The 27,557-nt window shown below is 36.7% G+C and overlaps 1 protein-coding gene across 4 annotated transcripts in view; it reads right to left on the bottom strand.

Moving 5' to 3' along the window:
* LOC125645726 (ankyrin-3-like) overlaps positions 1-27,557 on the bottom strand; it is a 139,645-nt gene that overhangs the window by 59,786 nt on the left and 52,302 nt on the right. For all 4 annotated transcript variants that reach the window (XM_048871519.2, XM_048871517.2, XM_048871518.2 and 1 more), the window contains one exon: positions 2,342-2,455. In XM_048871519.2, the coding sequence (XP_048727476.1) occupies positions 2,342-2,455 (114 nt within the window). The remainder of the gene's footprint in view (positions 1-2,341; positions 2,456-27,557) is intronic.

A 27,557-nucleotide genomic window follows, 5' to 3' on the forward strand; every position in this document is an offset into this window, starting at 1 on the left:
TCTTTCTCAGCGCCTAAGTGATATACAAGCCAAGACGAACATACTGGAGGAAACAGGAAAACAACTTGGTCTTTACATAAATACTGCTAAATCCAAAGTAATAAGAATAAACACGGAAAGAGAAGATCCTATTTTGATCAACAACCAGACAGTAGAGGATGTAAATGACTTTATTTATTTGGGAAGTAAAATTACAAAAGATGGAAACTCAGAAATCGATGTTGACCACTGTCTATCCAAAGCCAGAGGAGCCTTTGCAAGTTTAAAGAAAATCTGGAACTTCTCAAAAATCAAACTTTACACGAAAATCAAGATCTTCAAAAGCAATGTAATTTCAGTTCTTTTATATGGTTCAGAATCCTGGAAAGTCACAAAAACTATCTGCAATAAACTTGATGTTTTCCAGAGGAGATGTTTAAGAAGAATTCTAAAAGTATATTGGCCAAATAGAATATCAAACAGAGAAATTTACAACAAAACTAAAACAACAGCAGTATCAGAGGAAATTAAGAAGAGGAGGTGGCGCTGGCTAGGCCATGTTTTGAGAATGGATCCCACGTCGATCCCACATGTTGCTCTAAGATGGACACCAGCAGGGAAGAGAAAAAGAGGTCGCCCAAAAGAGACATGGAGGAGAGCAGTAGAAAGAGAGATGAAGGAACAAGGATGGACTTGGGGACAAATAAAGACTTGGTCTCAAGACAGAGCATACTGGAGGTCTCTAGTGGAAGCCTTATGTGCAAACCAGCACGAAGAGGACTAAGTAAGTAAGTGGCCCTAACTAACCCACATGAGTCATGTTTTTAACAAACTTAAATCTGCACTATGTCAGGAAGCTTTCATGTAAATTTCAGCTCTTCTGGCCTAGTGGTTCTTGAGAAGAAGATTTTCAGCTCAGGTGAGCTAAAAAGTAAAAGAAGAAAAACACCTTTAATGTTCATTGCTTGAAGAAGGCCATCAAATTCCTCAGTTTTTTCCCCACCTGCATATATTCCATTTAGAGAAAAATTATATATGGTGGGAATGATGTCAGACTTTGGATCAATCTTCTTGTATCCATATGTTTCTGCCATGCACCCAGGGATTGATCATGAACTCATTGCCAGAGAAAAGTTTTGAACACAACAAAGAAATCTTTGTGACTTAAGTTTAAACCATCATGCTGAAGATTCTGTACCTATATTTGTCAAAATTTTGGATCCCTAGGGAAATAGAAACATATTTCTGTGTCCTTTTTTAATTTAAATGTAGCACGCGGAAATTTATTATGATGGCTGTGACAGAAGTTTGACAGGTCAACGTAAACTTGCGGGAGATAAGCCAGGAAGCAGAAATAAAGTGACTTCCCCAACTATTTACATAAACTACCGTCTCCTATGACCTTTAAATTGTAATTCTGCCAGTGTCATTTAAGAAATGAAACTTATAATTCTTTGTTTGATGCATGCTATGCGCATTGATGAAGTTTTTCATCCAATGTTTCGTTTGATACATGCATCAAACAAAGAATTATAAGTTTTATTTCTTATCATTTAATCATGTTTTTAAGATAGAAAAACAAATAGTTCTCACATCAAAAAGCTCGAATTAACATTTTTGAAATGGCGCGTAGGAATACATATATGTAAGAATGAAAACAACAACAAGTGGTGACTGGATTTATGCTGCTTTGTGTTGGAGGAGACATTGAACACTGGTTGTCTTGTTGGAACGGTGGAATGCAACTCGGCTCCATTTCAATATCGAGTAAAAAGTTCAACACCTTTTCATCTAAAACGCACTCGTTGACTGAGCCCCATATAACTCAGTTCAATTTCATTAATATTTAACAGATCAGAAGTCACCACTTCCTCCGTCTTGTTATCGATCTCGTAAAGCAGACGATTCATACCGGAAACTTGTGTAATCTGTCTACTTCTACTAGTAAGTGGTCTACGTCATCAAGTTGACTGTTCTGCCACGTCATCGCCTATGTATGTTAATTTTTGTTTCTTTAAATTAATTTGTATTTTATTCATATCTTTTGTTGTGCTTATTTTTGATAGCAATGAAAAACAAAGATCAAACGAATGCATTTCGTTGTATATAATGCTTGTGTGGAAAATCCCGTTCTATAAATAGCGCCAAAATTAAAACGGGGAAGACGCATTCCAAAGAAAAGTAGTCCCACGTGCTTAGTGCAGATGAACTCCGAACGAAATTTTGACACAGAAATCAAATGAATTGTTCAACCAATAAGCATCATTGTTAAGTCATCACTTTAAAAGTTATTAAATGATTCATAATTCATAATCATTTTCCTATTTAACAATTGCAAGAAATCTGTGAAAGCTATATATACCTTGTCTGATGGCTGCATGAATCGGAGCTTGTTTGTGTTTGTCTGTCTTATTGACATCTGCTGCACCCAGGATCAGTGCTGTGGCTGCCTTCCAATGAAATCCTGTTATAGCCTCTGAAATATGATCGAAAATTATATAATTATACTCCTATGCATGCATGTGCAGGGTTGAAATTTAACTAAAATTTCCAGGAGTCATGTGGGCTCCTGAAATATTATATCTGGGAGCCCACAGCCAACATCTGATGAAATATAATGCAAGCTGCCTTCTTTGTACGAACAGTAGCTTTCTATTTTTTCATATCCCTATGTCATAATCATCATGAAAACTGCAATCGTGCTTTTTTTTGGGCAAGCTTAAAAACTTTCAGCTGCTTTGATCTTGCTGATCAACTTGGGTAAAAATTTCGTTTTAGAAGAGGTCTCCAAAATGCTTTAAAGCTTGTAAATAACTCTCGGAAAAGTGTCTGGTCACTAAAGATATACCGATTACCGAACCTGATATAATCATGACCAATTCCTGTTCACAGAAATCACTCACCATGTGGGTGAGCACAATGGCGAATTTAGGTACTTACACAAAATTTAACTCACATTTGGTGAGTGGATCGATATCAGGTTTTAACCCTGATGTGTTATTATATGAGGCCCATAGGCCTCATCAGTCACCTGAATTAGAAGTATCACTACTCCACTGAATTCAGGGTGCTATAATAATTTTTCTATTCTGCATATCTAAAGGCATTAAGGTAGATCTATGCTTGGACTTAAATGGACTCAATCATGAAAAAATTGCCTTAATAAGATAGATATATATTCCAGTAATAGATAGACTTTGAAAAATATATATGTTAATTGACATGCTATTTTCATTCTTATTGCTTCTCAAAAGTAAGCACCCCATCCACATTATAAATGAAAATGTACTCCTCCTTCTTTATTTTTCTTAATAATAATTATTTTTCCAAACAAATGAGCTGTAATAAGCAACATAGACTATATACCCTTTATTTAATGATATGTATATCATTTATTATAATAAACTGAAATAAATATTTTCATAATGTACACTAAATATGAGCCCAAATATATGTCAAAAGAAATACTGTTGAAATTACCATTTGATGTCAATACTGGTCTTTTTCCCGAATTTTTATGGACTAAAACTTGAATAAATTGTGTATGATTTACAGATTATTATCTAAGAATAAGGATTTGAGTAAGAAAATCATATGTTGACATATTATTTTAGAAGCTATAAGCTCTACAACAAGTACACCCCTCCCCCCTTAAAATATTACACATTATCATATTTTCATAAGACATGTGAAATTTGAGTATATTCATAACTTTGGATAATAATTTAAACTATGCATGGCCAGTAAGCTAAACTAAAACTATTTATAAGATACATGTGGTTTACAATTAAATTTTAGATTTCATTTGAAAAAAAGTATTCTAGAGAACCTGGTTTTGCACAACGAAAGTAACAAATGGAATTTTCATGGTGTTGCTTATATGATTAATGCATGTGTGTAATGTGTGTTATATCTTATATCCCGAGACATTTAAGCTTCATATGAATATCTACTGGTCATGAAATCATTTACATGTACATAAATTGGATGCATGTACATGTACACCACTTATGCCGATCTAAGTAGATGCATATCGCAGCTATGTTAAGGCTTCCCGGAGCTTTGAAATGCATTCAAAACATACATAGCATTGCTAGGTCGTTTTTTATTTTAACTTGTAATTTATATTGAAGGTTCTCTCCACTATATATTAACATATGTTATGATATCATACGACTTCGTTGATCATTTGACGGTCATTTATAATTGTTTGAAGTTTTTCACATAAATCGTTTCAGCGCAGCTGATTAAACAATTATTTTTAACTTTTTGTTTCATAGATAAACTCACCATATCCTTGTGTACACGAAATGTGCTTGGGAAATATGGTAGTATTACTTGCGTACAAAATACATGCATTTCATGAAGAGTTCAACTTACCGGAAGTGTTTGAAAGAATCACTAATTTCAAACTTTTTCTTTTAAATTGAAACCTACACTGGTTTATTAAGTCTCTTTCAAAGTATTCAAAGAATGTTGACCCGTCAGTAGTCAAAACGGCTACTTCCGGTTTCTCGATAAAATACTCTTATACCTTTCGTCTTTGTGCCCCCCCCCCCCCCCCCCCCCCCCAATATCAACATCTAGAGTTAAGACAATTTTATTTTTCAAAATCCACTTCCGGTCAGTAGTAAGCCAATACTTTTTGTTTCTTTAGTCTGCTTCTTTTTCTAGAGAACTCTTTCAAATAGAGACGCGAAACTTTCAGAGAATATAGACAATAGAGAGTCGCTGTGGTTTATGGGAAAACACATCTGAATATTACTTCCGGCCGTCAACGGAAGTGACGAGAAATGGGTGAAAACTTCATTAACACACCTCTCATGTCTTGAAAAGACACATTCTCTGATATATTTGAATGATTCTTGTAAGAACAGAAAGCTGTGTACCGGAAGTTTTCAAACGGAAGCCCTACTCATTACTAGTAATGAGTATCTAGTTATTATTTTTCTCTTTACACATTTTGTGCAGACGATTTCTCAGAGGTGGCTGGATGGATTTCTTTGAAAATTTCAGGGATGATGTATCACGATCTAAACCTGATAAATATATATTTTTTTTTAATATTCACTTCTGGTCGAAAGTTATCCCCCTTTTATTGATTTTCAGATGACCATTTTGTCCGGCCAAAATCTCAAAAACGATAAAAGCTAGAGTGCTGAAATTTTCAGTGATGTTAGACGACATGTTGTAGTTGTGCACCTGGGTTTTCAAAATTTCTGAAAGTGCCTAGTATGGAAGCTCGGTAGGGTCGAAAATGGAATTTAAAACAGTGCCCAATTTTTTTCTACGTTTTAAATCAGAACGTTTTACTTGTAAATATTTTGCTTATGTTACGTGTGGTATTGCGGGGGGTACCAAATTTTTATTATGGGCGAAGAGCGATAACTCTATTTTCTTTTTATCGACTGTTTCACTGAACTCTTTTTCGCCAGAAGTTAGAATCTGGTGCCCTGCAGACAATAAAGTTGTATAGACTATTACACTCTTTTCTCCAGGTAATTATTTTAGATTATCACACTTGTATGCTATGTATATCACCAAGGGTATTATTTGAGATCCAGTTAATATGTTTATTATCATTATATGTTAGGTCACACAATTATTTACTTGAATTATGAAAGTTACTTGTTTCGGTCAAGCACATGTGAAGCACATGTTCCCGCCATTTGTATTTTTCTATATTTTTCCATTTTGAATAGGAATGCAGTGTTAACATTTATCTATAATGCATAAGATGCCATTAAGTGTTAGGTTGTTTATGCATAAGGAATTGTTATCATGCTTTATACACTTTTATGAATGAATTATGGAATTACCATATATGTTCATATAAACTTCATACCATTTTATTACACTATATCATGTACTTGTAAAATTACCGTAGTTCCTCTAGTAAACACAAAATTTGTAAACTTTGCCAGAAGTTAGAATCTGGTGCCCTGCAGACAATAAAGTTGTATAGACTATTACACTCTTTTCTCCAGGTCAAGTGGCAAGTGTAACATTTGGGGGCTCGTCCGGGATTTTCCATAGCCATGGGAGAAAAGCAAGAGTTGGAGTTTGAGGTCTTGTCCAAGCTGTACCAAGCACCAGTTGAGACTCTTCAGGGTATCTTAAAAGACAACAAGATCATCACAGAGCCAAACAAGGCAGACAAGGTCCTGGCAGTGAAAGCCATCTTGACATGGCTGGATAAGGAGAACAGTAGTGATGACGGCAACACGACTGCTTTATTACTACTGAATGATGCATTGACAGCAAAGAAAATCACAGTTAAGACAGAAGAGGCTCCAGAACCGAAACCAAGTGACACCAAGAACAAACATCCACCCTTGTGTCATAAAGACTTCAAATTAAGTGGTGAGATTTCAGACCGCCCTAATAGACTTTCATTTGTAAGCCTAGTTCGACAAATTGAAGCCGGACTTCGCAAATCGTACAGTGAAGCAGACATAATTGATGGGGTCACCCGAGCTATCTCACCAACTCTACCTTTGAGAAGTTATTTGGAGGGACGTGAAAAGTTGTCGTTGTCATCACTGCGGAAGATTCTCCGGTCCCACTATGAGGAGAGATCTGCAACTGAGTTCTATACCCACCTGACAAATTCAACGCAGGGGAAAGATGAACCTCAAGATTTTCTGTTAAAACTTCTAAGCCTGAAACAAAAAATCTTGTTTGTATCGAAAGAAGAAGGGGCTGAGGTTCATTATGATGATAAGCTCGTTACACCCGTGTTCCTACACACTTTGTATATAGGACTCAATGATGAGACACTACGACGTGAAGTGAAGCCAATTTTAGACTCTAAAGTTGAAGATGATGAACTTATTCAGCAATTCAGCACAATCGTCGCCAGGGAAAAGGAGAGGAAGGGACGATTAACCAAAGCAAAGGTTAACTCTGTCACAGAGGAGGCTCAAAATCCTCCAAAGAAGGAACAGAAACAGAAGGATGTCAGAGAGGGTATTCTTTGGATGGAACTTCAGGAACTACGTGCAGAAATCGCAGAGATCAGGAAACAAAATTCTGCGCCTTTTAAGAGTCCATCAGATACAGATGCTCCTCGCAGATTTCAGTTGGGTTGTGAGAAGTGTAGACAATTAAACACAGCATCATCATGCACACATTGCTGGGTGTGTGGCAGTGAGGAGCACTTCAAAGCAGGCTGCAAACAGAGGAAAAGGTCGGGAAATGGGAGGGGGTCACGTCGAGGGAGCCGTCAGTGACTCCGCAGTTTGGAAGCTCCCACTGTGTTGTGAACGCCATTCATTCTGACTTTGAGATGCCAAAAAGTGAAGTAGAAACAATATCTCCTAGTGTAAAGTTAAGACTGGTTAAACTTATTGGTGATAAATGTATTGTGACTTGCTCTCTGGATAAAGTACCCGTACAAGCATTATGGGACACAGGAGCCCAAGTGTCCATTATTTCTAGTCAGTTTCTCCAGGCCCAGTGTCCAAGCTCTGATGTGCGCCCTGTAAGTGATCTAGTGTCCAGTGATTTGATTCTTACATCTGCTAGCAATGATGAAGTTCCATTTGAGGGGTGGACAGATCTGGAGTTCCAGCTAGGACATGGTACTACCTCCCTAAGGGTTCCCTTCCTAGTATCCAGCTCACCATCATTAGTTAGGCCAATCATTGGTTACAACGTCATTCGTCATTACATCAATTCAGATGAATGCCTAAACAACGCCCTTACTGGTGCACTACCGGGAATCAGCCCAAAGACGGTCAACATGATATCTCAGATGTTGCAGGAGACAGAGACGGTATATAATGTATATAGTGGATCGTCAACGCAGGAAATTTCGCCCCAGAGTTCTGTGATCATACGTGCCTGTTTCAGAATTGGTCGGAACCATGGAGGGCAGTGGAAGGGATTGTTTACTCCGGCAGTTTTTGAGGGCAATGGGTTAATTATAACCGAAACACTGCTAACTGTGAGTGAAAATAAACATTCTATGAGTTTCGTTAGGATTCCTGTCCAAAACTGTACAAACTCTGTTGTGATTCTGAAGAAGAATACTCATCTAGGCACGTTGGAGACTGTGTCTTCCGTTGTCAGCATGAACTCAGTGACGTTGGAACCAGTAAGAACACAGACACTAAACACTGACACAGAAAAGTGGAATCCACCTGTTCTTCTACCTACAGAGAAGCTCAGTGCAGAAGACCTAATAAAAGTGAAGCAGGTATTATATGAGTATTCGGATATTTTCTCGCGTGATGAGGCGGACATTGGATTTGCTCCGGATTTGAAGATGGACATTAGCATGCATGACCCCAGCCCAGTGCGACAGACCTATAGATCCATTCCAAATGCATTGTATAGTGAGGTGAAGGATTACATACAGGATCTGCTGTCCAAAGGCTTCATTCGCAAGTCAAAATCTGCATTTGCCAGCCCCTTGGTGTGCGTGCGGAAAAAGGACGGCAGCCTTCGTCTCTGTGTAGACTACCGAAAGATAAACCAAAAGTCAGTGGCTGATAGTAGACCCTTACCGAAAATCCAGGATGCACTTGATAGTCTCGGGGGCAGCAAGTGGTTTTCCCTACTTGACCAAGGAAAGGCGTATCATCAAGGAGTGATGTCAGAAGATAGTAAAAAGTTTACAGCCTTCATAACACCTTGGGGACTCTATGAGTGGGAGCGAATTCCTTTCGGTTTATCTGGCGCTCCAGCTGCTTTTCAAACCTTCATGAATGACTGCCTAGAGGGGATAAGGGATCGGTTTTGCCTGCCTTATCTGGACGACACTCTAGTTTACTCATCCACGATTGAGCAGCACTTGTCACATCTAGAACAGGTTTTCCAGCGTTTCCGAGAGAGAGGGGTAAAACTGAAACCTTCCAAGTGTCATCTGTTTAAGCAGGAGGTGAGGTACTTGGGTCATTTAGCTACTGGTGAGGGCTACACTATGGACCCAGAGGACAAAAGAGCAGTTTTGATGCTAAAAGAGAGGAAACCGACTTGTATTGGAGATATGAGAAAACTTCTTGGATTTCTAGGGTTCTATCGGAAGTATATACCAGACTTTGCACGTCGTGCCCGACTACTTTATGACTTAGTAAAGAATCCAAAAATCAAGAATCCTCTTGCAGGCAAAGGAAAGTCGAGGGTAAAGATGAAGAATGGACAAGTATCTTCCCAGGTGAAGATCAGCTGGACGAGAGCCCACCAAGAGGCATTGAGTGACCTTGTGGATGCTCTTACAAACCCACCTGTCATGGCTTATCCACTTTTTGACAAACCATTTGATCTACATGTGGATGCATCAGGAGAAGGATTAGGGGCCATACTCTACCAGAGGGATGACCAAGGGATACCTCGAGTGGTTGCTTACGCTTCAAGAACACTGTCACCAGCGGAGAAAAACTACCACATGCACTCAGGAAAACTAGAGTTTTTGGCCATGAAGTGGGCTATAGCCGATCGCTTTCGTGACTATCTGTATTATGCTCCACACTTCACAGTGTACAGTGATAACAATCCATTGTGCTATGTTCTCACCACACCTAGGCTAGATGCCACTCGACTTCGGTGGATTAGTGAACTAGCAGACTTCAATTTTTCTGTGAAGTATAAACCAGGGCCAAGGAATAGGGATGCAGATGGACTGAGCCGTATGTCTCTAGATTTTACCACCCTACAATCTGAGTGTACCATGGAGTCTACAAAGGATGAAGTAGAGGCTACAGTTAAAATGGTGGAAGCTCGTACCAGTAACAAGCTGCAAGGATTTGTTTCACCTGTATGTCCAACACCAGAGTCCACTTCTAATGTACCTGATGATGTCAAGGTCAGCCATGAAGCTCTGCTAACAGCACAAGAAAAGGATGAAACTATTTCATTGGTGATTAAGCTAGTAACAAAAGGGAAACAACCTAGTGCAAGAGAAAAGAAATCCTTCTCTGTTCAAGAAAAACAACTGTTATGGAGCTGGAAGAAACTCTACGTTGATGATCAGGGACTTCTAAAGCGCCGTGTTAAATTACTCACTGGCGAGATCAAACATCAAGTTGTCCTCCCACCTAGGTATAAGGATTATGTGTATGATGAACTCCACGCTAAGATGGGACATTTAGGAACTGACAGGGTTGTCGCACTTGCCCAGGAGCGATTTTATTGGCCGCGGATGGCATCTGATATAGCAGAGTTTATACAAAAAAGGTGTCCATGTATCAAGGATCGAAAACCAAATGTTAAGCCGGTTGCACCTCTCGAGCCAATAATAACAACCTACCCTTTTGAGATGGTATCTTTTGATAAGACATATCGAATAAAACTTGTTCAGTTTTGCAAGATCTATCTAATGATATCAAAAAATAGGCCTCCCCGGGCGTCATGGCTCGCCTGAACAGTCGAATTTGTATCACAATTAATAACATTAATAACTTTTTTCTCGAGAAACTTTTGACAAGACATGTAGAACAAAAGTTGTTCAGTTTCGCAAGCGTTAACTAACGATGTTAAGAAATAGGCCTGCGGGTCTCATGGCTCACCTGAACAGTTGGGTTATTGTTGCAAGCTATAACATTTTTGTCAAGAAACTTTTACTAAGACATCTAGAACAAAAGTTGTTCAGTTTTGCAAGATCTTTCGAACAACATCATGAAAAAGGCGAACGGCCCTCATGGCTCGCCTGAAGAGTTTGATTAGTGTCACAATCAATAAATTTTTCTGGAGAAACTTTTGATAAGACATGTAGGACAAAAGTTGTTCAGTTTTGCAAGATCTTTCAAACGATATCAAGAAAAAGGCCCACGGGCCTTATGACTCGCCTTAACAGTCTGATAAATGTCGCAATCAATAACTTTTTTCTCAAGAAAATTTTAATAGGACATGTAGAACAAAATTTGTTCAGTTTTGCGAGATATATCTAGAATGATATAAAAGAAAAAATAGGCCTCCGGGCGACATGACTCGCCTGATCAGTCTCGAATTTGTATCGCAGTAAATAACATTATTAACTTTTTTGTCGAAAAAAAGGCTGCCCCTTTAATTAGTGGCCGAGAGCGGCAGAGATTCTTTAATTTATAGCATTTAAATGATCAATATTTGTAAAACATTACCGAAGCTAAATTGTACGTCTAGACAATATATTTGTATCATTATTTATGAATGAAAATCTCAGTCAAATTCTTATCTCATCACATCTAAAATTGGACGGAAGACCCACTCGTTGCTCGCAACGAGATCGCATCTAGTTATTAAGGTCTTCCGTTTCCAACGGAAGACCTTCTAGTGATTCTACTGTTTATTATTATTATTATTATTTATTTTTTTTTTTTTCCCTTTCGTCTCCTAAACCGTTGGATGGATTTTCCTGAAACTTTCACAGGTTATAGACAACGATGGTACCTCGAGGCATTTTTTTCATTTTTTCAAAATTCACTTCCGTTCGTCAGATACGTCCGATTTTCCGGTTTTTGAAAGAAACTTTGTCCGGGGGTAAACTTGAAAACCACAAAAGATAATCGAATGAAACTTTCAGGGATGACAGATCTATCTTCTCTATGGTGCATGCACGTAATATTTTTTGTCGCCGTCACTTCCGGTCGTCACCGGAAGTGATTGAAGGAATCATAAATTTCAAACTTTTTTCTTTCAAATTGAAACCTTTTTCGGTTTACTATATCTCGTTCTAATTCTCAAAAAATGTTGACCCCACCGGAAGTTGAATCTCCAACTTCCAGTTATATTAAAGAAAGACTATTCATTCTCTCATTTTTCAGTGCCATAAATCTCGGTCATGAAACTAGTTAATGAGTTGAGTTTTACATATATTATAGTCACTACAAATGTCTAGAGTAAGGTCAAATATTTTTGTAAAATTCACTTCCGGTCAGCAAATACGGCTTATTAGCTGTTTTCGTTGTCTAGCGTTTTTCTCAGAAACAGTAAAAGATAGAGTCACCGAATTTTCAGAGTTAATAGATCTCACTTTGTAGACGTGCAGTAGGGGGTTAAGAATGTCGGCCGTCACTTCCGGTCGTCACCGGAAGTGATTAAATGAATCATAAATTTCAAACTTTTTACTTTCAAATTGAAACCTATATCAGTTTACTAGGTCTCGTTCTAATTCTCAAAAAATGTTGACCCCACCGGAAGTTGAATCTCCAACTTCCAGTTATATTAAAGAAAGACTATTCATTCTCTCATTTTTCAGTGCCATAAATCTCGGTCATAAAACAAGTTAATGATTTGAATTTTACATATGTTATAGATACTATAAATGTCTAGAGTAAATTTAAATAGTTTTGTAAAATTCACTTCCGGTCGTGAGATATGGGGTGGACATATTCAAACCTTGTTTTTTCAGTTTCTCAATAATGAATATAGATGATGCTTGAAACTTGTAGAGTTGATCAACTAACATTAGTCCATTGTACACATACATTCAATTTTTTCGTCCGTCACTTCCGGTCTATACCGGAAGTATTTGAAAAATGTTGATTTTCCGATTTCTTCGAGTGATTTCTCAGAGATGGTGGATAGATTTTCTTGAAATTTTCAGGAATAATGTCTTATGAAAGGACCTTCCTATAACTATTTTTGTTTTTACAAAATTCACTTCCGGTCGGAAAATATGGGCGATTTTCTGTTTCTCAAAAGGAATTTTGTCCACCATTTTTCTTGGAAAAGGTAAAATATAGGTTCATCAATTATTCAGGAATTATAAATCTCCGTTTGCAGTCGTGCAGTAGAGGGTTGAACATGTCGACCGTCACTTCCTGTCGTCACCGGAAGTGATTGAAAGAATCGCAAATTTCAAACTTTTTCTTGTAAATTGAAACCTATACTAGTTTGTTAAGTCTCTTTGAAAGTGTCAAAAGAATATTGACTCCGTTGGTAGTCAAAACAACTACTTCCGGTTTCTTGATAAAATACCTTTTTACTTTTCATCTCTTTGTCACCATAAATCTCGCTTATATTTGAAGTCTTTCATATGATTTTCACATGTCATAATAAAAGTATCAACTTCTAGAGTTTGGATCATTTTGTTTTTCAAAATTGACTTCCGGTCGGTAGTAACCTACTACTTTTTCTTTCTTTTAGTCTACTTCTTTTTGTTGAGAACTCTTTCAGATAGAGACGTGAAATTTTCAGGGAATATAGACAGTAAAGAGTCGCTGTCATTTATAGGAAAACGCATCATAAAAGTACTTCCGGTCATCACCGGAAGTTACGAGAAATGAGTAAAAAATTCGATAATACATTTCTCATTCATTGTTAAGGCACATTTTCTGATATATTTAAATGGTTTTCGTAGGAACAGAAAGCTCTTTACCGGAAGTGATCTAACGGAAGACCTACTCATTACTAGTAATGAGTTTCTAGTTATTATTATTATTATTCTTTCTTTCTTCTTGGGACTTTTTTGTCCACGAGTGTTCTCAGAAACTACTCAAGGGATCAATATGAAACCTTTTTAGGATGATAGTATAGCATATGTAGATGTGCGGAACGAATGTCATTTTGTCTGAAAATGCATGCATGTGCATGCACGTGCATTGGATTTTTTGTTTACAAACTTTGGAATCAGTCTAACTTTTTTATTTTTCAATGAAATTGTTTGCTATTTATATCGTAGGTATAACTTGGGACCCTTAACTGTTTGGCATCGTCAAAATTTCAATTTTGCACGCGCATGCACGTGTGCTGCAATTTGATTGGATAATACAAAACCGTTTATAACATTCATACCAATTAAGGAAATTGAATGATATTTACAGGATAGGTAGACATGCCAAATATCTACAGATAGACGTAACAAAAATTGCAAACGCGCAGGCGCACGCACGTGCATTGTCTTTTGAAGGTTCAATTCTTTAAATGACCCTAACTTTTTTGTTTTTTGTCAAAATCTTTTCAAACTTGTATTGTTTATGTATCTTGATATTCTTAACAAAAGTGTACAGTCATAATTACCATCCGGCACGTGCATGCACGTGTGCTAAATTCTGATTGGACAATTTTCAAATCGCCAGAACTTTCTAATAAATGATGGAAACAATATGAAATTTATACTGTAAGTATATCTATCAAATGTCTATTGAATGACATCAACATTGATGCTGGGTCGTACTCACGTGCGCTTGTATGCACGTGCATAGCTTTTCTTTCATTTTTTGGGTACAAAAATGGTCATAACTATTGAATTAAAAACTGAAATGAATTCAAATTTACCCTGAGGATCTATGATATGAATGTCTATGAAATGGTGTCAACAAATTTTCCATTATCAAAATCGCGTGCGCGTGAATGCGCTTGCATTGTAATTTTTGACATCTAAATTTAAGTATTGGTCTATAGCATTTTGAGATTGCAATGAATAGGTTTGAAAATTGGGTGGCAGGTATGTTTTGGGCCTGTCAATTTATCAATAATCTCAAAATCACTTCCCTGCACGCGCATGCACGTACGCTTAATTCTGATTGGACGATTTTGAAATCCCAATAACTTTCTTAAGAGTGAAGCGATCGATACCAAATTCATGTAGTAAGTATATTGTTCAAATGTCTATTGATTAGCATCAACAAAATTGTTGTGTGGTACTCACGCACACATGTATGCACGTGCATTGATTTCGGTCTTTGTAGTTTTGAGTTGTCGTTAATTTCTCGTTTTTCATTGAAAAGTTGTGAAACTTCTCTTGTACTCATATAGTAAAACTTCTAATGTATCGAGATGGTCGAATTATGTACATGCACGTGTATGCACGTACGTGCACGTGCACAAAACTCTCAGATCTTTATAACTGATTTGTATTAGCATGAAATGGACTGAACGTTATAAAATAGTTATATATTCACATGTTTCACAGTTTGCAATGGTCAAAACCACTTGTACTGAAATAAATGACACCACTTCCTAAATGGGGGAATGTTTGGGGAACATCTGTAACGGTCCCCGTTACAATAAGTACTAGTTATTATGTTCCCCAAACAAAGTTTGGGAACATATTGGTTTTACTCTGTTTCTTATTATTATTATTCTTTCTTTCTTCTTGTCACCCTTTTTTGTCCACGAGTGTTCTCAGAAACTACTAAAGGAATCAAGATGACACCTTTTTAGGATGATAGTATAGCATATGTAGATGTGCGGAACGAATGTCATTTTGTCTGAAAATGCATGCATGTGCATGCACGTGCATTGAATTTTTTGTTGACAAACTTTGGAATCAGTCTAACTTTTTTATTTTTCAATGAAATCGATTGATATTTATATTGTAGGTATAACTTGAGACCCTTAACTGTTTGGCATTGTCAAAATTTCAATTTTGCACGTGCATGCACGTGTGCTTCAGTTTGATTGGATAATACAAAACCGTCTATAACTTTCATGTTAATAAAGAAAATCTAATGATATTTACAGCATTTGTAGACATGCCAAGTACCTACAGATTGATGTGATAAAATTTGCAAACGCGCATGCGCACGCACGTGCATTGTCTTTTGAAGGTTCAATTCTTTCAATGACCCTAACTTTTTTGTTTTTTGTCAAAATCATTTCAAACTTGGGTTGTATATGTATATTAATATTCTTAACAAATGTGTATACTCATAATTACTATCTGGCACGTGCATGCACGTGTGCTAAATTCTGATTGGACAATTTTCAAAACGCCCTAACTTTCTTGTAAATAATGGAAACAATATGAAATTTATACTGTTAGTATATCTATCAAATGCCTATTGAATGACATCAACATTGATGCTCAATCATACTCACGTGCGCGTGTATGCACGTGCATAGCTTTTCTTTCATTTTTCGGGTACTAAAATGGTCATAACTATTGAATTAAAAACTGAAATGAATTCAAATTTACCCTGAGGATCTATGATATGAATGTCTATGAAATGGTGTCAACAAATTTTCCATTATCAAAATCACGTGCGCGTGAATGCGCGTGCATTGTAATTTTTGACGTCTAAATTTAAGTATTGGTCTATAGCATTTTGAGATTGCAATGAATAGGTTTGAAAATTATGTTGCAGGTATGTTTTGGGCCTCTCGATTTATTAGTAGTCTCAAAATCACTTCCCTGCACGCGCATGCACATGCGCTTAATTCTGATTGGACGATTTTGAAATCCCAATAACTTTCTTATGAGTGAAGCAATCGATACCAAATTCATATAGTAAGTATATTGTTCAAATGTCTATTGAATAGCATCAACAAAATTGCTGTGTGGTACTCACGCGCACGTGTATGCACGTGCATTGATTTCGGTCTTTGTAGTTTTGAGTTGCCGTTAATTTTTCGTTCTTCATTGAACAGTTGTGAAACTTCTCTTGTACTCATATAGTAAAGACTTCTAATGTATCGAGATGGTCGAATTATTTACATGCACGTGCATGCACGTACGTGCACGTGCACAAAACTCTCAAATCTTTATAACTGAATTGAACTAGTATGAAATGGACTGAACGTTATAAGATAGTTATATATTTACATGCTACACAGTTTGCAATGGTCAAAACAACTTGTACTGAAATAAATGTCACCACCTACTAAATGGGGGAATGTTTGGGGAACATCTGAGTGTAACGGTCCCCGTTACAATAAGTACTAGTTATGTTCCCCAAACGAAGTTTGGGAACATATTGGTTTTACTCTGTTTCTTATTATGTTCCCCAAACGAAGTTTGGGAACATATTGGTTTTACTCTGTTTCTTATTAAGGTCTTCCGTCTCCTGCGGAAGACCTTACTATTATTGTTCGCGTTCTTCTTCTTCATTATTATTATTATTTTCCTTGGTAGTACATGCGTTTTTCTCAGCCATTTCTCCATCGATTTTCACGAAATTTTCAGGAAAGATGTCTTTTGGTGACGAGACTTTGCTTGCAAAATTTCGTGCTTGACGTCACTTCCGGTCAGGAGTTATCTCTCTTTTAGTGACTTTTTGAAGGGCCTTGTTGTCCACACATCTCCTCCGTTAGTTTTGAAGCTAGAGTCTTGAAATTTCTACACAAGATAGAGTAAACATTTTAGAAGATTTGTGGGGGATTCGATTTTACCGGAGGCGATTTGCCTAAACGCTCGCCTGGACCTGAAAAAATGGATGCCAAAATTTTTCGCCGATTTCGGCGATTTTTGACCTTTGATCTCCAATATCTTTTTTCTTGCAAATATTTTGTTAAGACATGTAGAACAAAAGTTGTGCACATTTACGAGATCTTTTCGAAAATATCAAGATTTAGGGGCTAGCCCCTTCAATTAGGGATCTAGAAGGGCTCAAAGTCTAGATCAAATATCTCAAAAATCCTTAATATTTTGGTATAAGTCAAAGAACAAAAAATGTTCATCTCAACAATCCAAATCTATTCATATAAAACTTGAGGTCATATGTTACGTAATAAGGGATTTTAAGGGCCAAAACCATAAATTTTTTACCCCTTGTATCTCGAAAACGACAAATATTTTGAAAAGCAATAAAGAACAAAAGTTGTTCAGAATGATGATCTGAACAATATGCATATTTCGTTTTTACCCTATGTGGCCCCGTTAGGGAGCTACAGTTTGGCCCCTAAAAATTACTTCTAGAAATAACTCGAGAACGGTAAAGAATTTCTAAATACTTGTTGAACAAAAAATGTTTGAAATGTCATGACCTTTCTTACGATATCAAGCAAAAGGGGCTGACCCTTTAAATTAGGGGCCCAGAAGGGTCCAAAGGTTTATGAGAATATCTCAGAAACTATTAATATTTTGTAATAAGTCATTGAAGCGGAAATGTTCATCTAAACCAGCTTGTTCTTATCAAATCAAAAAGTAGGTCATATGTTACGTAATAAGGGATTTTAAGGGCCAAAATCATAAATAATTGACGCCTCATATCTTGAAAACGACAAATATTTTGAAAAGCATTATTGAACAAAAGTTGTTCAGAATGATAATCTAAACAATATGTACATTTCGTTCTTTCCCTATGTGGCCCCGTTAGGGAGCTACAGTTTGGCCCCTAAATATTTCTTGTAGAGATAACTCGAGAACGGTAAAGAATTTCTAAATACTTGTTGTGCAAAAAATGTTTAAAATGACAAAGCCTTTCTTACGATATCAAGCAAAACGGGCTGGCCCTTTAAATTAGGGGTTCAGAAGGGTCCAAATGTTTTTGAGAATATCTCAGAAACTATTAATATTTTATAATAAGTTGTAGAAGCGGAAATGTTTATCTCAACGAGCTTGATCTTATCAAATCAAAAAGTAGGTCATATGTTACGTAATTAGAGATTTTAAGGGCCAAAATCGTAAATATTTGACGCCTCATATCTTTAAAACGACATATTTTTTGAAAAGCATTATTGAACAAAAGTTGTTCAGTGTGTCATAACCTATCGATCAATATCAAAAAATGGGTCTGTGGGCCTCATGGCTCGCCTGTAGAGTCGATTTTTTGTCAATATCGGTCGATCTCAATAACTTTTTACAGGTAAATATTTTGTAAAGACATATAGAACTAAAGTTGTTGAGTCTATAGAGGGCTAACAAATGACATCAAGAAATAGGCCCGCGGGCCTTATGGCTCGCCTGGAGAGTCGAATTTCAAACGAATTTCACCGCAACTTTGCTTCAGAAGCTTATGATATGAAAAATTGATTATATCTAAAGTGTCTTAAAGTCGGAAACTAAATTGGGACTCATTTGTCTTTTTTTTTTCTTTTTTTTTTTTTAACTCCGAGTGCATCAACAAATCGGACGGAAGACCTACTCGTTGCTCGCAACGAGATCGTGTCTAGTTATTATTATTATTCTTTCTTTCTTCTTGGGACTTTTTTGTCCACGAGTGTTCTCAGAAACTACTCAAGGGATCAATATGAAACCTTTTTAGGATGATAGTATAGCATATGTAGATGTGCGGAACGAATGTCATTTTGTCTGAAAATGCATGCATGTGCATGCACGTGCATTGGATTTTTTGTTTACAAACTTTGGAATCAGTCTAACTTTTTTATTTTTCAATGAAATTGTTTGCTATTTATATCGTAGGTATAACTTGGGACCCTTAACTGTTTGGCATCGTCAAAATTTCAATTTTGCACGCGCATGCACGTGTGCTGCAATTTGATTGGATAATACAAAACCGTTTATAACATTCATACCAATTAAGGAAATTGAATGATATTTACAGGATAGGTAGACATGCCAAATATCTACAGATAGACGTAACAAAAATTGCAAACGCGCAGGCGCACGCACGTGCATTGTCTTTTGAAGGTTCAATTCTTTAAATGACCCTAACTTTTTTGTTTTTTGTCAAAATCTTTTCAAACTTGTATTGTTTATGTATCTTGATATTCTTAACAAAAGTGTACAGTCATAATTACCATCCGGCACGTGCATGCACGTGTGCTAAATTCTGATTGGACAATTTTCAAATCGCCAGAACTTTCTAATAAATGATGGAAACAATATGAAATTTATACTGTAAGTATATCTATCAAATGTCTATTGAATGACATCAACATTGATGCTGGGTCGTACTCACGTGCGCTTGTATGCACGTGCATAGCTTTTCTTTCATTTTTTGGGTACAAAAATGGTCATAACTATTGAATTAAAAACTGAAATGAATTCAAATTTACCCTGAGGATCTATGATATGAATGTCTATGATGTCAACAAATTTTCCATTATCAAAATCGCGTGCGCGTGAATGCGCGTGCATTGTAATTTTTGACGTCTAAATTCAAGTATTGGTCTATAACATTTTGAGATTGCAATGAATAGGTTTGAAAATTATGTTGCAGGTATGTTTTGGGCCTGTCAATTTATTAATAGTCTCAAAATCACTTCCCTGCACGCGCATGCACGTGCGCTTAATTCTAATTGGACGATTTTGAAATCCCAACAACTTTCTTATGAGTGAGGCGATCGATACCAAATTCATATAGTAAGTATATTGTTCAAATGTCTATTGATTAGCATCAATAAAATTGTTGTGTGGTACTCACGCGCACGTGTATGCACGTGCATTGATTTCGGTCTTTATAGTTTTGAGTTGCCGTTAATTTCTCGTTTTTCATTGAACAGTTGTGAAACTTCTCTTGTACTCATATAGTCAGACTTCTAATGCATCGAGATCGTCTAATTATTTATATGCACGTATGTGCACAAAACTCTCAGATCTTTATAACTGATTTGAACTAGTATGAAATGGACTGAACGTTATAAGATAGTTTTATATTCACATGCTACACAGTTTGCAATGGTCAAAACCACTTGTACTGAAATAAATGTCACCACTTACTAAATGGGGGAATGTTTGGGGAACATGTGTAACGGTCCCCGTTACAATAAGTACTAGTTAAGGTCTTCCGTCTCCTGCGGAAGACCTTACTATTATTGTTCACGTTCTTCTTCTTCATTATTATTATTATTATTATTATTATTTTCCTTGGTAGTACACGCGTTTTTCTCAGCCATTTCTCGATCGATTTTCACGAAATTTTCAGGAAAGATGTCTTTTGGTGACGAGACTTTGCTTGCAAAATTTCGTGCTTGACGTCACTTCCGGTCAGGAGTTATCTCTCTTTTAGTGACTTTTTGAAGGGCCTTGTTGTCCACACATCTTCTCCGTTAGTTTTGAAGCTAGAGTCTTGAAATTTCTACACAAGATAGAGTAAACATTTTAGAAGATTTGTGGGGGATTCGATTTTACCGGAGGCGATTTGCCTAAACGCTCGCCTGGACCTGAAAAAATGGATGCCAAAATTTTTCGCCGATTTCGGCGATTTTTGACCTTTGATCTCCAATATCTTTTTTCTTGCAAATATTTTGTTAAGACATGTAGAACAAAAGTTGTGCACATTTACGAGATCTTTTCGAAAATATCAAGATTTAAATTAGGGATCTAGAAGGGCTCAAAGTCTAGATCAAATATCTCAAAAATCGTTAATATTTTGGTATTAGGCTTTAAATAATAGGTGTATTAACATTAAAACATCAAAATATATGACTAATTTGGACTCATCCTAAAGTCATAACTCTGGGTTGTGAAATTCACCATTTTTTCTACATCCTTTTCTGCTATTTCTAAGTATGCATTTAGATTTTATACAGTATCAGCAAACTTACACATAAATACTATATTATATACTAAATTTGGCCCTACCCTGGGGTCAAAACCCTTACTCTGGGGAAAATCAAATTTACACTTTTGGTAAAAGACTACCTGCTCTATCCATTCAGTTTCAATTTAGTATCAAAAGCACTAAAAAAAAAATGTTATTTAAGTGTTTTACACATAAACACTATACAACATGTTTCGCCCCACCTTGGGGTCAGAACCCCTACCCCGGGGATCGTGAAATTTATGATTTTGGTAGTCCTTCCTGATCTACATCACTATGCATTTAGTTTTTCTTGTATGTGTGTGGTCATTGAGAAGAAGATTTTTGAAAATTTGTCATTTTGGGGCAGTTTTTGCCCTGCCTCATAGGCCCCAGGGGTGCAGGAATCCTGACATTTACAATCAATGTTCCCTTTGTTCCAATTATGTTTCATACCAAATTTGAAAAGAATTGGAATGATAGTTATCAAGAAGTTAAAAATGTTTATTGTTCACACATTTAATAACTGTCCATTTTGGTCCCACCCTGATACCAAAACCCCTACCCCTGGTATCATCAAATTTACAATTTTGGTAAAGGACTACCTGTTCTTTCTAATTATCTATTTTACTTTCAATTTAGTATCAATAGCACTAAAGAAGATGTTATTTAAGTGTTTTACACATCAACACTATATAACAAGTTTGGCCCTGCCCTGGGGTCAGAACCCCTATCCCGGGGATCATGAAATTTACAATTTTGGAAGAGGCCTTCCTGCTCTGCATTACTATGCATTTAGTTTTTCTTATATGTGTGTGGTTCTTAAGAAGATTTTTGAAAAAAAATCATTTTTGGGAAGTTTTTGCCCCGTCCCTAAGGCCCCAGGGGTGCAGGAATCCTGAAATTAACGATTTATGTTCCCCTTGTTCTAGTCTATGTTTCATACCAAATTTGAATGAAAATTGGAACGATAGTTATCAAGAAGAAGTTAAAATTGTCTATTGTTCACACATTTAATAACTGACCATTTTGGCCCCACCCTGATACCAAAACCCCTACTCCTGGAATAATCAAATCTACAATTTTGGTAAAGGACTACCTCTTCTTTCTAAATATCTATTTCCTTTCAATTTAGTATCAATAGCATTAAAGAAGATGTAATTTAAGTGTTTTACACATAAACACTATATAACAAGTTTGGCCCCGCCCTGGGGTCAGAACCCCTACCCTGGAGATCATGAAATTTACAATTTTGGTAGAGGCCTTCAGCAGTTTTTGTCCCACCCCTAGGGCCCCAGGGTTGCTGGAGTCCTGATATTTACAATTTATGTCCCCCTTGTCCCAATGATGCTTCATACCAAATTTGAAAAGAATTGAACAGGTAGTTATTAAGAAGAAGTTAAAAATGTTCAATTGTTAATGCACGACGGACGACGACCGACGAAAACCAATTGCAATAGGTCACCTGAGTTTATTCGGGTGACCTAAAAAAAAAACATAAGCACTTTTAAAATGCCACATGTATATCTTCAATGTTTTTATAAAATCTGTTATGTACAAGGTCTGAAAAATGTTAAGTAAAAGCTGTGAGAGGAGTTGGTTACACAAAGTATAGGACCTGGTACCATGCTTAAACAAGAGGCCCAAGGGCCACATCGCTCACCTGAGTTACCTTGTCCCATATCTGAAAACTTTCCATATATATTTTCATGTAAAACCTTAGTCCATATTATGGCCCCAACTTACCCCTGGATGCCATGATTTTTACAAATTTGAATCTGCACTATGTCAGAAAGCTTTCATGTAAATCTCAGCTCCTCTGGCCCATTGGTTCTTAAGAGGATGATTTTTAAAGGTTTTTTCTATTTATTCCCAATTTCCCATGTAAAACTTTGATCCCCTCTTGTGGCCCCAATCTACCCCCGGGGGCCATGATTTGAACAAACTTGAATCTGCACTATGTCAGGAAGCTTTCATGTAAATCTCAGCTCTTCCGAGTGGCTCATTGGTTCTTGAGAAGAAGGTTTTTAAATGACCCCACCCTAATTTTGCATTTTTGTGATTATCTCCCCTCTGAAGGGGGCATGGCCCTTCATTTGAAGAAACTTGAAAGCCCTTTACCCAAGGATGTTGTTTACAATGCCAACGACGACAGACATTGGACAGATTTTGATCAGAAAAGCTCACTTGAGCCTTCGGCTCAGGTGAGCTAAAAATGACAAAATTCAACTACATGTAAATTTTTCGGAGAATGTCCGATCACTTCCAAAAACACTCATGCACATCTTCAATGCTTCCATAACATCTGTAAAAGGTTTGAAGGATATCAAATCAAAAAATCGCTAGAACGCATCAAAGATGCGTATGGCCGAGTTGCAGTTTGGAAAATTATGCACGCTTGCATATAATTCATGAAGTAAAAACATGCACGTATTTAATATAGTTTATAAGTATGAAGCTTTGAATGGCCGTAATAGGTACAGAACCCACAGCGTTATTCTTGACATTCCTATCGTGTTCTATTGTGCGTGTATCCTTTAGTATTGTGCGTGTATCCTTTAGTATCGTGCGTGTATCCTATAGTATCGTGTTTTGCGTTTATCAGGTTTTCCGTTATGTTTTGCGTTTATTAGGTCTATTGTGTATAGTGATTTGCGTGTATCAGATTTTCTGTTTATCGTGAAAATCGTTTATCGTGTAGCTTCGGAAACTATCGGGATTGTATATTAAATATAATGAAAAAGTACGATACTTTTTGAAAACGTTTTGTTAAGAATTAAGGTAGAAGAACAGCCATTTGTCTGTCCAGAGAGGGTGAAAAATTATCACAATTTCATTCTAAGTAGTATGAAAAGTAGGCAGTGGTTTGTCGAGCAAACCGGGGACAGTAAATCTGAAAGGTCCGGCCTTTATCTGAAGTTCATAAACATTTACTTGTCTAGAAACAATTATTTATAATTAACACTAACAGAGAAATAGGAAGTTCCGATTTGAAAGGAAAAATCAGTAAATTACATTGTTTATTACATATGTTTTAATAAGGCCAGCATTTTTTGAAATTTCGTTTTACAAACCCGCCGACCCTATTTTTGGAAAACTGAAATAAAAATAAAAGATCCCAAACTAGCTATAACTTTTATTTTTTCCGCCGACCTGAAATTTTCTTCCTTGGGGAAAAAAAGAAGTCATATGATGATGCAATCACGCGTTGCCAAAAATAACGTCGTACATTTAGTGCCGAAAAGGACCGAGGTCTTTCCGAACATGATGTAACATCATCAACATGTTACGTATCATTTTTATGTGTACCAAAAGTACCCGTACATTAAAATGGCATCTTCTGGACATGTGCCGAAACGATCATACTTTAAAATTAACTTAAGATGTATTGAGAAAAAGTACACATTTAATACCATTCGTGAAGCTGAAGAAGATGATTCGGTTGGTCATTTACTGAACACGATTTTAGACAGAGAAACAAATGATACGCTCAAAGACCATGTTGTGAGCGGTACTTCCGAGGAATCAGCCACATTTATTACACCGTTGGAAACACCTATCAAAGTTTTACAAGACTTCGACTTTAAAAGTATTATTGTGAATCTTGTTAAGAAAGGGGACCCAGAAGCAAAGAAGTCCGCATCCAACAAGCCAAATGCTTTTCAAATTTTGATGACATCGCGGAGACGTTATGATCACTACCCTCCTCGTAGGTACGTTTTCAAAAACTTTTCGATTCACACTTGATTTAAAATAAACATTTAATATTTATGTCACCTTTTATTTTAAAATGTATGACACCGGAAAAAGAATACATTTTTGTACGAACTATTTATAGTCATTTTAAACCGAAAGTAGAGCAAATGATATATGCAGACACGCATTTATTGAATAGGGAGGAAAACACAGATAAAGATTGACTGGCAAATGTCGTTATTGAAACTTTGCGAGAACACAAGATAGGATTCACATCGCAGCAAACAGACACCATTGGAAGGGATGTTGTCAACACTTTAACAAATACTATGTGGTATTTGGATCCTCATCTGGACAAGTTGAAAGACCGCAGCATTTCGATTCCTGCTATGTTTTGTCATCTAACTGGATTCAGAAATTTCAGAAAACAACACAATAAAGTTCCACAGGTAACAATTTTGAGGATATGACTTTGCTAGTGTAAACCCATGCAGTTATTTGGCGTCGGTGGCCAAGTGGTTAGGCTGTCAGACTCTCGACTGAAAGGTCGTGGGTTCGAGTCCTGGCCGCGGCAGGGCCGACGTTGTGTCCTTGGGAAAGGCACTTTACACGAATTTCCTCACTCCACCCAAGTGTAAAAGGGGTACCTGGGTATAGACAGTGAAAGATATTGTTAGAATGTTAGTGCTTTAGCGCCTGTAACGGCAGCTTGCACTGTATGCTTCCTAGGAAGCTGAGAAAGTTCTAGATTGATATAAGGTCTGCCAGGGTAATAATGTATTGTAAAGCGCTTTGAGCAGCATACGCTGGAAAAAGCACTATATAAAAACCAATCATTATTATTATTATTATTATTATTTTCTATCGATAAAATACTGTACTAGTAATTAGAAATTAACTCATTACTGCATTTTAAAAATGTTTCTGAAACATTAAAATTAGTAATATATTTTACAGTTGGTGACCTCTGAACTAAAGGAACAGACAGAAAACCTCGCTGAGCTTTTGCTTATTCCATGGATTCTATGCAAAGATTTTGCATAACTCTACACAGCTGTTAAGGATCTTGTAACAGGCCTGCAGAAGTATCTGTCATTTTTGTCTGGAATGAAGGAGAGAACTGCACAGAATCACAGAAAATCAGAGCCTGTGAGAAATTTTAAAGACAATTGGAGTCTTAAAAAAGTTGAAAAGGTGAAGGGTGTGAAAGATGAATACAAGAAACTGGATGACTTTTTGAAGAACATTACAACTTATACAGAAAAAGACTTAATCGACTTCGAGCCAGAGGACAAAACTGAGTGAAGAAAGTGGTTAGATAACTTGCACTTATCTTTTGATATTTCATTGTTTACCTACAGATATGGTAACTACCTAGGGAATGTGAACATAGTGTGGAAAATTGAAGAACAGGACAATCAGCAGTCTACATCATTGGAAATTGGTATTGTGAACAAAATAAGAGAAAGCATACCTAAATATGCTACAAAACAAATGCAGAAAGACTTTATTCTCAGATACCATAAGCATTCAGGGGGAAGTAAATCAATTTTGAGAAACATTTATCAGTTTCTAACTGACTATGAGTACACTCCTGAAAATAGTCAAACATCACAAATTGACTTGCATACTAGTAAAATTTTAATGGAACTGGATGACACAGAGTTGATCTTTGATCTTTGATAAAATAATGGAAAAACTTGTGATCCAAAACTCAAACCCTTTTGGACAGAACTTGGGAAATATTTAGATGAAAAATCAGTGGTTCATGAAAGGAGACATACAGATACCCAGTATATGCCATTTGCTATGTCTGTAGAAGACTTGAGAAATCAGATCATTGAACGCTTACCTGAGGGAACGCCAGCTCCTTCCATTTCTTGGATTCGATTAAATTTCTGTCCTTCAAATCTGATGCACAATTCTGCTCAAAACTACACTGGGAAATTCAATATAAAGTTTGCGGTGCAACAAAGACTTCTCAGAGTTCAACATGCTGATCTGCCTTATGGAAAACATCAATTTTACCTAATGAAGGATTTTGCAAGTAAATGGAGAAACCATGTTGTTTTGCAGAGCCTGGATGACAAAGCCATCATTCCAGTTGGTGAACCAGGGCAACCAGTGTCAACAGGTGCCAGAGCACATCATGGAGGCCTAGTTTCAGATCCTAAGAAAAACATTGCCCTTGATCATGATTTCCATGTGGTTGGGATTGTCCCTTCTGTTTGCTTCATAGTTGATGCTCCCGAGAATTCGAAAGACAGTTTCTACAATGGCACAGTGCATGTTACAGTAAAAGAGAAGGTGTTTGAACCATCATCACCATTGCGACACAGTACAGAAACAGTGTCAATAGTGCGAAAGTATCTTTCAAACAATGATGTTGACATGGAAAAACCTATTCTCTTGAGAATAACTGATGGTGGTCCTGATCATAGAACCACGTACAGATCTGTTCAGTTATGTTGTCTTCTTGAATTTATAGCATTAGACTTGGATTTTTTTGCTTGCATCCGAACAGCTCCATCAGCAAGTTACTACAACCCAGCATAGCGATGCATGTCTACTCTAAATATAGCACTGCAAAATGTTGCTCTTCAGCGTGGACGAATGATTCCTGGACTTGAAATGCAGACAAAGTCACTAACATCTTTGTCAAAATTAAGAAATGCTGCAACTAAAAATGCATGTTTCAAGGATGGTTACAAGGAAGCTATGAAAGTACCAATTGATATTTTGAAAGAAAGATTCTCCAGGCTGAAATGGAAGGGGGGAAATGTTGTTGTTCATGATGCTGCACAGGAGGACATG

Source organism: Ostrea edulis, chromosome 4 (assembly GCF_947568905.1).
Source record: "Ostrea edulis chromosome 4, xbOstEdul1.1, whole genome shotgun sequence".
In the NCBI taxonomy this organism is placed as follows: Eukaryota; Metazoa; Mollusca; class Bivalvia; order Ostreida; family Ostreidae; genus Ostrea; species Ostrea edulis.